Below are 14,792 nucleotides of genomic sequence, written 5' to 3'. Positions count from 1 at the left end.
CCACAGTCTCTACCTCTACGGTGCTGAAGAGGTGTGTGACCCTGTAGGATGTAAAGCATTTTGAGACATAATGAAAAGCTCTACTTAAATAAACACTCTCACTTTATTATGTCAAAGTGTACAAATGTGCTACAAATGTTACGTTAAAAACAGAATGATAAAGTCCTTCAAGCCTTTTTACTGAAGAATGGCTTGGTTTCATATGTCCAGCCCTTTATAGACTCCTCCAAACAGGATTTATTGAAAACCTAGGAATTTTGGCAAAGTTAACGTAATTTTTCAACCCTATGTGGAACATTACGTGATGTTTACAGGAAAAGAAGGGGACATGTTCAGACAAAACACGGAACTCTCTGCAATTAGATTCTCCGCTAGTGGTGCTCTGTAGTAAGAGAATGTGTACACATTTGGTTCAGTTGAGTGTGTGTCCTGTCCTTGTAGGCTTGATTCCAGATGGATGATTCACTGCTGGGTAGGTCATTCTTTCCAATTTATCTGAATATTGCCTGAAGTGCAAACATAACAGGAGCTGAGCAAGGACACTACAGTTGAAAACAATTTATACTGAAAACGTGTTTAATCATGTAAAAGTGAACTAAACTCATGGATTTAGTGTGAACCTGTGGGCATGAGTTAAGGCTATAACCACCAGATGTAGTCAGAAATCCAACATGGTATCTATTAAAAGTCTGTCTGCCTAGGGTTATAAATCTCTGTATCATATTTCTTTATTCATTTACAGTCCATGAAATAACCAGGACATATTTATTGACTTTTCAAGTAAGAATAGAATTCAAATAACCATGAAATAAGGAATATGTGCGTGCTGTAGTCGAAATGACAATTGCAAACAATTTTATAATCACAGGACGGCGCCAGAGACCACACAGGAAGTCATGTGACGAATTGTGTGACGTCACGAATTTAACTTGAAATACCCTAAAAATCCTCTGTTCTCTCGCCGGGCGCAGTGGCGTGCGCCTGTAATCCAAGTTGCTGGGAGGCTTAGGCTGGCGGATCGTTTGAGCTCAGGAGTTCTGAGCTCCAGTGGACTATGCCGATCGGGTGTCCGCACTAAGTTCGGTATCGATATGGTGCTCCTGGGGGAGCCCGGGACCACCAGGTCGTCTAAGGAGGGGTGCACCGGCCCAGGTCGGAAACGGAGCAGGCCAAAGCCCCCGTGCCGCTCAGTAGTGGGATCGCGCCTGTGAATAGACGCTGTAGTGCAGCCTGAGCAATACAGCGGGACCCAGTCTTTTTTAGCTTTTAAACGGGGGGAAAAATATTTATTATTTCTTCGAGTTTGAACGTGTAAATAGTAAATGGAGTAAATGGAGCTGTGTGTGAAACGTTTATTTTCCGACCTGGTCCGGTGCAGCCATCCTTACCAATGTGACTAGTTTGGTGGATAACTGTCATTGTTTTCTGTTTTTCAGCTCATTAAACTACTGAAATAAACGTTTTTAAACTACTGAAATAACGTTTTTTTTATGGAAAGACAGCGTTCACACGGACCTTTTCTACCGTATCTATATATATATATTGCCTCCTACTGGAATGAAGGTTTAGAAATCAGAATTACTTAGAATTACTTAAAATGTCCAAAAGGGGGCGCTATTTGACCGTTGACCAGGTAAAGACTTCTATTTGTTGGTTTGGTGGATGATCGTCTATATCCCTCAAACTCAACTCTGGACCTCGAAGCCAATTTTGCTGCTTTTCTCCCCAATTGTTCCCCTCTAATCAAGGCCTGATTTAAACCTGGGACACCAGGTGGGTGCAATTAAGTATCCAAACCTCGTAGGGAGTTGAATATCACAACATGTTTTTTGATTGGTTATTGAACCATCCCAAAGGTGGTTTATAGCCCCTCCCCATGTGGACATTCAGATGCCCGGATGAAAGCCAGTAACTTACCGTAACGCGTTGGCGTTTGTTTGTTCTGTTATTTAAATATTTCTACCGAAATGCCAAGTAAATAAATGTTTATTAAATAAGAAGTTCCTTCCGAGATTTTGAAAGAGTATGTCCCACATTAATCCACATAGTTTTTAAACAATTATTATCTCTTTGATTAATCTTTCCACATTTGTGTACTCTGTACAAATACATTCAACATCATCATAGTCTACCATTCGAATTGCCATAACTTCCATAAGAGTTGGGCTTATAGCTCAATAGACCATTTAATGACTTGCCTAGTTAAATCATGGTTAAATAAAGAAAAAATAATAATGTATTTTTATCGAAGAAATATATCACAGCATTATTATAACTGCTTTACATTGTATGGATGATAAACTCACCAAAACAACCACCAATTACTGTTTTCACTTATGTTGAAGCTAGAGTAAAACTCATCCACAGGCCAAGAAAGGCTCAACATGCCTTAGTTAATCCTTTAGTTCCACCTCCCACACATGCGGTGACCTCACCTGCTTTAAATTATGTGTCTAGAGACAATATCTCTCTCATCGTCACTCGATGCGTAGGTTTACCTCCACTGTATTCACATCCTACCATACCTTTGTCTGTACATTATGCCTTGAATATATTCTACCGTGCCCAGAAACCTGCTCCTTTTACTCTCTGTTCCGAACGCTCTAGACAACCAGTTCGTATAGCATTGTGCCGTACCCTTATCCTACTCCTCCTCTGTTCCTCTGGTGATGTAGAGGTTAATCCAGGCCCTGCAGTGTCTACCTCCACTCCCATCCCCCAGGCTCTCTCATTTGTTGTCTTCTGCAACTGTAAAAGCCTTGGTTTCATGCATGTTAACATTAGAAGCCTCCTCCCTAAGTTTGTTTTATTCACTGCTTTAGCACACTCCACCAATCCGGATGTCCTAGCCATGTCGGAATCCTGGCTTAGGAAGACCACCAAAAACCCTGAAATTTCCATCCCTAACATTTTCTGGCTAGATAGAACTGCCAATTGGGCGGAGTTGCAATCTACTGCAGAGATAGCCTGCAGAGTTCTGTCTTACTATCCAAAAATGAGTTATACTCTATCTTCATTAGGAAGTTGTGTAAATGGCAGTTGTTTGGTTTAAAAAAAAGGCATCAGAGATGAAACAATGCCAATATGGCGATTAGCTGGTGTTCATGGTCCATACTAGGGTTAGGGTTAAGTTATGGTTAGGGTAAGTTATGGTTAGGGTAAGTTATGGTTAGGGTTAAATTATGGTTAGGGTAAGTTATGGTTAGGGTAAGTTATGGTTAGGGTAAGTTATGGTTAGGGTTAAATTATGGTTAGGGTAAGTTATGGTTAGGGTAGGTTATGGTTAGGGTAAGTTATGGTTAGGGTAAGTTATGGTTAGTGTTAAGTTATGGTTAGGGTTAAGTTATGGTTAGGTTAAGTTATGGTTAGGGTAAGTTATGTTTAGGGTTAAGTTAGGGTAAGTTATGTTTAGGGTTAAGTTATGGTTAGGGTTAAGTTATGGTTAGGGTTAAGTTATGGTTAGGGTAAATTATGGTTAGGGTTAAGTTATGGTTAGGGTAAGTTATGGCTAGGGTTAAATTATGGTTAGGGTTAAGTTATGGTTAGGGTAAGTTATGGTTAGGGTATGTTATGGTTAGGGTAAGGTATGGTTAGGGTAAGTTATGGTTAGGGTTAAGTTATGGTTAGGGTTAAGTTATGGTTAGGGTAAGTTATGGTTAGGGTTAAGTTATGGTTAGGGTAAGTTATGGTTAGGGTAAGTTATGGTTAGGGTTAAGTTATGGTTAGGGTAAGTTATGGTTAGGGTTAAGTTATGATTAGGGTAAGTTATGGTTAGGGTAAGTTATGGTTAGGGTTAAGTTATGGTTAGGGTAAGTTATGGTTAGGGTAAGTTATGGTTAGGGTAAGTTATGGTTAGGGTAAGTTATGGTTAGGGTAAGGGTAGGGTTTCAGGTATTGACGTCCCAAGGATCCCGAATAGCACTGCCCGGGTTTCCATTCCCCTTTAAAAACGTTCCGTTTCAATACAACACCAACCAGGGGCCTGACCCATTCCATATAGTGCAGTACCACTGTCACTATTGGCCCTGGTCCCTATCGGCCCTGGTCACTATCGGCCCTGGTCCCTCTCGGCCCTGGTCACTATCGGCCCTGGTCCCTCTCGGCCCTGGTCACTATCGGCCCTGGTCCCTCTCGGCCCTGGTCACTATCGGCCCTGGTCACTATCGGCCCTGGTCACTATCGGCCCTGGTCCCTATCGGCCCTGGTCACTTCTCTCTTTTCAAGCCATCAAATGCCACCATGTGAAAAATCAACAACAACCTAAAACAACAGCATGCTATAACTTCAAAATGGTGGACACATTATGAAGAGCAGGTTACATGTTGCCATGTGTACCAGACTAAAGGACAGTAGAACATACAGTATTGTAGCGTTCTGATGAAATACACAGTAACAGCAAGCTCAAAAACACACACACACACACACACACACACACACACACACACACACACACACACACACACACACACACACACACACACACACACACACACACACACACATTCCAGTATTTACCAATGTAGTCTGTACTCTGATCATAGAAACGGTACATGTTGAAATAAAAAAATATCTGAAATTTGCCCCCCAAAATTTCCTGACTTAAGAATCTACATGGCTTCCAGTTGGTTACCTTACACATCGCCCATTACAGTAAAGCAGAGAGGAGTTTTTTTTGGGGGGGGGGGAAGGGATGTGGGGAGCCCCACTAGTTCTCCTCGTACATACCTGGATGGTTGGCTGGGTCTCATCTCCAAAACTGGCACCCTATTCCTTTTATAGTGCACTACTTTTGACCGAGGTTCATAGAGTCCATAGGGGCCCTGGTCAAACGTAGTGGCACTATAAATGGAAAATAGGGTGTCGTTTGGAATGCATGCTAGGTCTCACCCCCCTTGTGACTATTCCCCTACAGCTGGTGAAGTGGCTGCTGAGATAGGAGTCGTGTAGGCCTGTGGAAACTCCAAGGTTCACCACCTTGTGACTATCCCCCTACAGCTGGTGAAGTGGCTGCTGAGCTAGGAGTCGAGTAGGCTGGAGGAAACCCCAAAGCTATGTGCAAAAATGTGTGACGACCCAGTCATGCATGGTAAGTGTGTGTCTAAACTACACTGTCGTCGATGCTCTGTTAGCAGGTAATCAGACTGTCCATCCTTCTTCTTCTTAAAGCCAGTATGTGTTAGGCTGCTGTCAGATCTGTGCTTATATTGATTTATATTTACAAATATTTATCCTGGTCCCAGATCAGTTTTGTGCTCCACGCTGGAGTGTACAAGAGCACAACACAGATCTGGGACCAGGGATAAATATTTGTATCTAACATGGAACAATTCGATTTCTTCAAATTCCTGGTCAATTGAATTGCTGTTATTGTCATTTCATAAATCACCATCCCGATCTATGACACTGTGTTTAAATGTCACAGGTGGTCGGTGGCACCAATAATTGGGGAGGACGGGCTCGTGGTAATGGCTGGAGTGGAATCAGCGGAATGGTATCAAACACATGGTTTCCATGGTTTCCGTGTGTTTGATGCCATTCCATTCGCTTGGTTCCAGCCATTATTATGAGCCGTCCTCCCCTCAGCAGCCTCCACTGGTAAGTGTCTCATTCTAGCGTTCTACCTTCTAATATTCCAGACAGGCTAATATCAGTCCATTTACTGATAATATGATGTATTCCCCTTTGTAAACAGAAGAATGGACTTCCTGTGGGGGTTTGCTTGGTAGTAGATATGCCCCTATAGGTGCAAACTTTCCAAGGGTCATGTGACTTCCAGTCTGGCGTCAATAACCCAGTTTTTTTTATATATATATATATATTTTTTTACCAGAAACCACAACAGACGCTGGCTGATAATTAGGCAGACACAGTGTGTGTGTGTGTGTGTGTGTGTGTGTGTGTGAGAGAGAGAGAGATAGAGAGGAAGGAAGGAGGGCAGGCGGGAGATAGAGAGGTATAGAGAGAGAGAGAGAGACAGAGAGAGAGAGAGGAAGGAAGGAAGGTAGGAAGGAAGAGAGAGAGAGAGAGGTATATATATAGAGAGAGGTAGAGAGAGAGAGGTATAGAGAGAGAGAGAGAGAGAGAGGTGTATATATAGAGAGAGAGGTATATATATAGAGAGAGAGGTAGAGCGAGAGAGAGAGAGAGAGAGAGAGAGAGAGGTATATATAGAGAGCGGTAGAGAGAGAGCGTGAGAATAGAGAGAGTGAGAGAGAGAAGTTCTTTCTCATTAAGCGACCAACCAGGTTCAGCTTAGCACACTGTCTGAACACACACACAGAGCGACAGCTTAGCACACTCTGTCTGAACACACACAGACACACAGCGACAGCTTAGCACACTCTGCTGAACACACACACAGCGACACACACACACATAAAAAGCAGAAGTGGTGAGAGGCACAGGGTTTGGGGCAACGTGGTTGGCTATGGCTCACGGCTCTGACAGCGATGACTCCAGTTACACCAAGTCTCCTTCGCCAGCGGGCAGCAGGCGGGTAAGGACATCTCTTTTTACTATTTATTACCTTCTCTCTCTCTTTCTAGCCTTTATTTAGTTATGAAGTGTTATCATTGGGACGTGGGGCATTATAGTCACGTATAGTCAGTAACGTATTGTCGAGGAGTAGTAATCATCCCAATCGTACTCTATCGTTATGCTCTGCATGCGGTTATCACTCGTCTTGTCTTTACTCTGGTCACTTTCAACTGTCATCTCTCAATGGCTCGTTGAATGACATGCTTCGGCGGGTCTGGATGATCGTTTACCACTGGGCATTTAGGACGTCTTTCTTCCGTAGTATATTGCTTTAGGTTGAAATGTAGAATTAAGCAGAAATTTAGAATCATGTACAAACGTAGAATCATGCTGAAATGTAGATTCGTGCATGACAACAATGAGGAGTTTCCTTGACGACAGTCGTTTGTAAATTCAGGTGTGTTCTGGGAATCAAGGCCGTTCGATGAAAGGAAGAGCTGATAGACTTAACATTGCAATATTGCATCGTTGGGTTGGGTTGGGTCGGGTCGGGGTGGTCTCAGATCACGCCTGGTTTCATGTCCTGAATACTTCAGTTGTCATGGTATCAGAATAACTCAGCTATGTAGAAATGCTGCGTCAGTCAAGTCATGCACCGAAGAGATGTCTCATCCTAGAACTGTCTAAACATAGTAATACATGTCCAATCTACAATATCTACTGTATACTAGAATGAAACCTAATATTCCACCCATTTGTGTAAGTTAGTTAGTTAGTTAGTTAGTTAGTCAGTTAGTTAGTTAGTTAGTTAGTTAGTTAGTTAGTTAGTTAGTGAGTTAGTGAGTGAGTGAGTGAGTGAGTGAGTGAGTGAGTGAGTCAGTTAGTCAGTCAGTTAGTTATTTAGTTAGTTAGTTAGTCAGTCAGTTAGTTAGTCAGTCAGTCAGTCAGTTAGTCAGTCAGTCAGTTAGTTAGTTAGTTAGTTAGTTAGTTAGTGTGAACAACAGTTAGCATCCTGTCAGGAAGATGACTGCCCCGTGTCTCTCCCCAGGGCTCCTCAGACAACATAAAGAAAGTAATGAGAAGAGAGAAGAACCGTATCGCTGCCCAGAAGAGCAGGATGAGACAGACCCAGAAGGCAGACAGTCTACACCTGGTGAGGACGACTACCCACAATGCAATACACTGAGGCGTGCACCATGTCTGGCTATGAGTTAGGATGACTACCCACAATGCAATACACTGAGGCGTGCACCATGTCTGGCTATGAGTTAGGATGACTACCCATAATGCAATACACTGAGGCGTGCACCATGTCTGGCTATGAGTTAGGATGACTACCCACAATGCAATACACCAGGCCAAATGTGTGGCACCATATCCAGTACGACTGGACTTGTCAAACTAGCAGTGAGTCGGTTGTGGCCTGAATGAAATAAATACAGACTCCACACATGCAGTGTTCCCAAATCCGGCATGGTGAAGTTGCAAACTTTGGCAGGTCACCCCAAAAGACGATTTATAACCTCTAAAAGTCTAGCCTGGTCCCAGATCTGTTGTCTCCTTCTATAGCCTGGTCCCAGATCTGTTGTCTCCTTCTATAGCCTGGCCCCAGATCTGTTGTCTCCTTCTATAGTCTGGTCCCAGATCTGTTGTCTCCTTCTATAGCCTGGTCCCAGATCTGTTGCCAACTCCATTGCTCATTGTCAAGCCAAGCAAGGACTGGGCGTGATAGCCCAAACAGACTGGCACTCAGGCTACTACAGGCATGATAGCACAAACAGACTGGCACTCAGGCTCCTACAGGCATGATAGCACAAACAGACTGGCACTCAGGCTACTACGGGCATGATAGCACAAACAGACTGGCACTCAGGCTACCACAAGTCAGGAACAGACTGGTTATGTAGTAATCAGACACCCAGACTGATTATTGATTTACTGATTATTGATTTATTAGGCCGGGGGAACTCAGCAAAGCTTTATTTTCAAGTCCTTCAAGTCCTTTCCCCAGTGATCCACTATGATAAGGTTATAAAGAAAAAGCTGTGTTGTTGGAAATCTGTGTTGGTTGGTGTTGGTCTGTGTTGGTCAGTGTTGGTCTGTGTTGGTCGGTCTTGGTCGGTGTTGGTCTGTGTTGGTCAGTGTTGGTCAGTGTTGGTCGGTGTTGGTCTGTGTTGGTCTGTGTTGGTCTGTGTTGGTCGGTGTTGGTCTGTGTTGGTCTGTGTTGGTCGGTGTTGGTCTGTGTTGGTCTGTGTTGGTCTGTGTTGGTCTGTGTTGGTCAGTGTTGGTCTGTGTTGGTCAGTGTTGGTCAGTGTTGGTCGGTGTTGGTCGGTGTTGGTCTGTGTTGGTCTGTGTTGGTCTGTGTTGGTCGGTGTTGGTCTGTGTTGGTCGATGTTGGTCGGTGTTGGTCGGTGTTGGTCTGTGTTGGTCGATGTTGGTCTGTGCTGGTCTGTGTTGGTCTGTGTTGGTCGGTGTTGGTCTGTGTTGGTCTGTGTTGGTCTGTGTTGGTCAGTGTTGGTCTGTGTTGGTCGGTGTTGGTCGATGCTGGTCTGTGTTGGTCTGTGTTGGTCTGTGTTGGTCTGTGTTGGTCAGTGTTGGTCGGTGTTGGTCGGTGTTGGTCAGTGTTGGTCGGTGTTGGTTGGTGTTGGTTGGTGTTGGTCTGTGTTGGTTGGTGTTGGTCGGTGTTGGTCGGTGTTGGTTGGTGTTGGTCAGTGTTGGTTGATGTTAATCTGTGTTGGTCAGTGTTGGTCAGTGTTGGTTGATGTTAATCTGTGTTGGTCGGTGTTGGTTGGTGTTGGTCAGTGTTGGTCAGTGTTGGTTGATGTTAATCTGTGTTGGTCTGTGTTGGTCAGTGTGAGATGATATTGACAAAGCGCTGATGGACCATGTGGTGTGTCATCATGGCTTCTGGTGGGCTCATCACTTAGGGTTCATCCCAAATGGCACCATATTCCCTATATAGTGACCTACTTCTGATTGTGATACCTATATGAGCCCTGGTGCACTAAATAGAGAATAGGGTGCATTTGGGATACAAACGTGGCCATATCTCTGCCTGTGTGGGATTGCTGCGATACTGAGTATTCATTAACACACGTGGGCGTCAGAAACCCACTGACCAGCACTAATGATCATTACACTGAATGTTAATATCCGTTGGTAATAAATGGCACCCTATTCCCTACGTAGTGCACTACTTTATACCAGGGGTCTGGTCAAAAAGTAGTGCACTTCAAAGAGGAATACTGTGTTATTTGGGATGCACAGTAGCAGCAGTAATACAACACGTGACTGGAGATATTTCAGGTAATAGTCAAAGTGAAAAGCACACAATCACTTTCATTTCAACGTCCCGCTCTGTTCATTGACTGGCTAGCTTTTAGTCATTGACTTTCACTTCTATCGCTTGGCAGAGTCTAGTAAAGAACACCTATTTCCGTTGGTAGAAGCTACAAATACATTTTAGTCTTAGCGGTTAGTGTTGCTGAAGAGAGTAGAGTTTATTAATGGGGACACCATGCAGTTCTGCTGAGGATGCTTTCTTCATAAGGTCTATGGTGTCAAAATGAAAATCTATGTATTTAGAGCTACTAGAAGACATCTCAAACTCTGGAGAAAATATCTGTATTTAATAGAATGCCGGTAGGACATCGTTTTTTTTTTTCTCCAGTTGTTTTAGAAAGACAATTTTATTAATCTACAACAATTCAACATTGTATTTTTTTTCTCTGTTGTCTTTTTCCTCTGAGGTTCCTCGGGTACATGTGTAGATGTTCCATTACAGTGTGGGCCTGCACAGGGTCAGATGATCAGGCTGTCAGACATGAGCTCTGCGTGTTCGTGGGATGATGATGGCCTTTTACTCCCAGAGATGTCGGGAAACAAAACAAGTTAGACAGAAAAGGCCAGGGTTAGAGGAGGGAAGATAGAGAGTGTTGCGCAGTGTGGCCTTCCTGTCAGAGACAGGCCTGGGTTAGAGGAGGGAAGATAGAGAGTGTTGCGCAGTGTGGCCTTCCTGTCAGAGACAGGCCTGGGTAAACCCCAGTGCTCACGTCACTTAAGGCCAACAACCCACTGACACGGGTCCTTTACCAGAAATGACAGCCGTTCTCTCCCCTCCTGCCCACGGTTTACTACTAAACCTCATTTACACAGGAGAGAGTGAGAGAGACTACTACTCAGGAAACAGGAAACATGTCACAGTGAGGGAAAATTCAACTTCCTGTTTGTCAAACGAGTTGACAAAACCCATAAAACCACAAAATATGCTTAGCCTAACACGCTCTGCAAGGAGGCCTGTGCTGAGCCATCATTGGTCCATCCTCCCTAATACGCTCTGTAAGGAAGCCTGTGCTGAGCCATCATTGGTCCATCCTCCCTAATACGCTCTGTGAGGAAGCCTGTGCTGAGCCATCATTGGTCCATCCTCCCTAATACGCTCTGTGAGGAAGCCTGTGCTGAGCCATCATTGGTCCATCCTCCCTAACACGCTCTGTGAGGAAGCCTGTGCTGAGCCATCATTGGTCCATCCTCCCTAACACGCTCTGTGAGGAAGCCTGTGCTGAGCCATCATTGGTCCATCTTCTCTAATACGCTCTGCGAGGAAGCCTGAGCTGAGCCATCATTGGTCCATCCTCCCTAACACGCTCTGTGAGGAAGCCTGTGCTGAGCCATCATTGGTCCATCCTCTCTAATACGCTCTGCGAGGAAGCCTGAGCTGAGCCATCTTTGGTCCATCCTCCCTAATATGCTCTGCGAGGAAGCCTGAGCTGAGCCATCATTGGTCCATCCTCCCTAATACGCTCTGTGAGGAAGCCTGTGCTGAGCCATCATTGGTCCATCCTCCCTAATATGCTCTGCGAGGAAGCCTGAGCTGAGCCATCATTGGTCCATCCTCCCTAATATGCTCTGCGAGGAAGCCTGAGCTGAGCCATCATTGGTCCATCCTCCCTAATACGCTCTGTGAGGAAGCCTGTGCTGGTGAATAAGCCGTCTCTCAGAACTAGATCAGGTGTTTTACATAGAATAATGACTTAGACTGGATCTAACAACCACCACCACAGCACCACCCACATACTGGGTTTTCACAAAGGTCATTGACTCTGAAATCTAACCAGATCTGATGATGGAGTTCAGAAGAACAACGCCTTTCTGCACAAAAAAAAAAAAAAAAAGATGTGAAGATTATTTGAACGAACAAATGAACGACAGCAGCCGGGGGGGGGGGGGGGGGGGTGGTGGATTTTTCTTTTGTATTATTCTTCCCACCAAAGCTGAAGTTAGAGAGACGGATGATGACTTGTTGGCCTGAGTTGTAACCCGGGTAACCCATGGGCGGACCATACAGGTCATTGGTATTCAGCATAGCAGAGCCGCAAAACAGTTGTATTGTGTACTTTCACTGTACTGAGAAGGATTCATACTGAAATTTCAGTTGCGGCCATTTGATTATGAGGTCATTAGCTTCATTCATTTATTGATTCAAGTTTGACTGATTCCAAAGAAGAAATGGGCCTGAGTCTAGTTCCTGCTGCAGCTTGCTCTTTGGGGTCTAGGCTGGGTTACTGTAAATCAGGCTGAGTTACTGTAAAGCAGGCTGGGTTACTGTAAAGCAGGCTAAGTTACTGTAAAGCAGGCTGGGTTACTGTAAAGCAGGCTGGGTTACTGTAAAGCAGGCTGGGTTACTGTAAAGCAGGCTGAGTTACTGTAAAGCAGGCTGAGTTACTGTAAAGCAGGCTGGGTTACTGTAAATCAGGCTGAGTTACTGTAAAGCAGGCTGAGTTACTATAAAGCAGGCTGAGTTACTGTAAAGCAGGCTGGGTTACTGTAAAGCAGGCTGAGTTACTGTAAAGCAGGCTGAGTTACTGTAAAGCAGGCTGGGTTACTGTAAAGCAGGCTGGGTTACTGTAAAGCAGGCTAAGTTACTGTAAAGCAGGCTGGGTTACTGTAAAGCAGGCTAAGTTACTGTAAAGCAGGCTGAGTTACTGTAAAGCAGGCTGGGTTACTGTAAATCAGGCTGAGTTACTGTAAAGCAGGCTGGGTTACTGTAAAGCAGGCTGGGTTACTGTAAAGCAGGCTAAGTTACTGTAAAGCAGGCTGGGTTACTGTAAATCAGGCTAAGTTACTGTAAAGCAGGCTGAGTTACTGTAAAGCAGGCTGAGTTACTGTAAAGCAGGCTGGGTTACTGTAAATCAGGCTGAGTTACTGTAAAGCAGGCTGAGTTACTGTAAAGCAGGCTGGGTTACTGTAAAGCAGGCTGGGTTACTGTAAAGCACTTTGTAATACCTAGTGATGTAAAAGGGCCTTTAGTACATTTCATTGACTGATTGGTTCCTTTTGCTTCAGGAAAGTGAGAACCTGGAGAAGGAGAACGCGGCTCTGAGGAAGGAGGTGAAGAAACTCAAAGAAGAAGCCAAGTATCTCTCCTCTGTCCTGACTACCCATGAGCCTCTCTGCACTGGCCTGCCCCCCCAGATGACCCCTGACCTCATCTACTCCCCCCATCATCACTCCGTCTCCCCCCACCATCACGGGAGCAATGTCTTCCACCACCAGCACAGCATCGCTGTGTCGCACTTCCAGCACTGATCACCACCGACCACCAGGGGGTGCTGAAGAGAAGCGGGAGAGGTTTACTGACCTGGATATAGTGGGTGAAGAGAGCCACTTGAACTAGCCTCGCTAAACCAGGTCAAGAGGCTACACTTGAACAAGATGAAGTTAATGAATGTTTTTTTTTTGTTTCAACGGGAACAGACGGCACTCATGAATGATGTCTTTGCATCAGATCAACAATTTTCTGATATTAAAAGATGACAAAGGCTTCTTTTACACAGGCAGCCAAATTCTGATCTTTTGCCCAATTATTGTCAAAATGTCTGATTGGTCAAAAAAATAATTAATGACAAAAGATCAGAATTGTGTAAAGGCACCTAGATGGTAATTTCAAATGTATGACTCGACCATAGAATCAAGACCTTGACTATGCCAATAGTCAACATCTACAGGACATAAAACCAGCATGATTGAATGATTTTTTTTATTGTACTATTGACATTTATACAACAATGAAAGGATTCCGTGTTTACGTTTCAAGTAATTTATATTATATACTATTACAACGCTTTGCCGCCAGGACTGGGACGATACTAGTATCACGAAGATACTTGTTAGTATTGTGGCAAGGGAACAAAACACAAAGCAGATTTAACTTCTTTAGAAAAACAGTCTTAATGTTGGAAACGAACATCACTATGTTATCATCCAGAGTCACATGTAGTTATTTTCCAGGCTATATCACAACATATGTTCCATAAAGCAGGTTTAGGACCAGGCTATATCACAACATATGTTCCATACAGCAGGTTTAGTACCAGGCTATATCACAACATATGTTCCATACAGCAGGTTTAGTACCAGGCTATATCACAACATATGTTCCATACAGCAGGAACATACCAGTACCAGGCTATATCACAACATATGTTCCATCCAGCAGGTTTAGGACCAGGCTATATCACAACATATGTTCCATACAGCAGGTTTAGGACCAGGCTATATCACACAATATTTTACATACAGCAGGTTTAGGACCAGGCTATATCACAACATATGTTACATACAGCAGGTTTAGTACCAGGCTATATCACACAATATTTTACATACAGCAGATTTTTAAAGGACCAAAGAATCTGATCTGGTTCATGTTTTCCTTCTTTGCCATAGAAATAAATATCGCAATACTGGTATCATCCCAGCCTTTAGTTTTTTTTTTGTGTGCATTTCTCATGTTCACGACTACCACTATTGCATATGACTGATTGGAGCGTTGGAAATAGCTTGGATTACTCAATGATGTGTACATTATTTTACTATTTTTCTCACAAAACAGCTGCTTTTCTAGTCTGATTTGAATACGTGTACATTCTGCCTAAAGTGAAACAGTTTGAAAATAACTTTGTTGACTCAAGAGTCTACCGTTCGAATCATCTTGAATTCGTTTTTTGGAGAAAAAAAAAAAAGACTCTTATTTAATGGTCACAAGGTGGAGTCGTGTACCTATAAGTAATTAAGGGTAAGCCTTGTTAAGGAACAGTATGCATTGTATGCTCTGATATAAGTGATTATCTTATAGACTGGTACTGAGACAGGACATAATAAAGGTGAAATAAAATAAATAAATACAATAAATACAGGTTTAGTTTACCATCAGCTTGTATTTTTTGAATTAATTTCTTTGAATGTTGTATTGAATTTTTTAAAATTTTAAATGTCTTACTGTACATTTAACAAATAAATATAGAAACTCAGAAATG

General features: G+C 43.5%; 1 protein-coding gene and 1 non-coding gene across 2 annotated transcripts; both read left to right on the top strand.

Moving 5' to 3' along the window:
- Positions 1-960: 960 nt before the first annotated feature.
- LOC149984184 (signal recognition particle RNA) lies at positions 961-1,259 on the top strand. The gene has a single exon (XR_016495658.1).
- Positions 1,260-5,482: 4,223 nt separating this feature from the next.
- Positions 5,483-14,791, top strand: LOC110522638 (basic leucine zipper transcription factor, ATF-like). Its single transcript, XM_021601107.3, has 4 exons — positions 5,483-5,595; positions 5,693-6,496; positions 7,526-7,630; positions 12,823-14,791. Exons 2-4 carry the CDS (start codon positions 6,428-6,430, stop codon positions 13,063-13,065), a joined length of 417 nt encoding a protein of 138 aa, XP_021456782.1. The 5' UTR covers positions 5,483-5,595; positions 5,693-6,427; the 3' UTR covers positions 13,066-14,791.
- Position 14,792: the final 1 nt, after the last annotated feature.

The sequence above is a fragment of the Oncorhynchus mykiss genome, chromosome 4 (assembly GCF_057628025.1).
Source record: "Oncorhynchus mykiss isolate SJ-2025 chromosome 4, ASM5762802v1, whole genome shotgun sequence".
Lineage (NCBI taxonomy): Eukaryota > Metazoa > Chordata > Actinopteri > Salmoniformes > Salmonidae > Oncorhynchus > Oncorhynchus mykiss.
This window is presented reverse-complemented; position numbering and strand designations above follow the sequence as displayed.

Excerpts from the sequence above, each read along its gene's own strand:
- LOC110522638 (XM_021601107.3), top strand. The coding sequence starts at position 6,428 with ATGGCTCACGGCTCTGACAGCGATGACTCCAGTTACACCAAGTCTCCT. Across the intron at positions 6,497-7,525 it reads CGCCAGCGGGCAGCAGGCGG|GGCTCCTCAGACAACATAAA; the intron begins GTAAGGACATCT and ends GTCTCTCCCCAG. Across the intron at positions 7,631-12,822 it reads AGGCAGACAGTCTACACCTG|GAAAGTGAGAACCTGGAGAA; the intron begins GTGAGGACGACT and ends CTTTTGCTTCAG.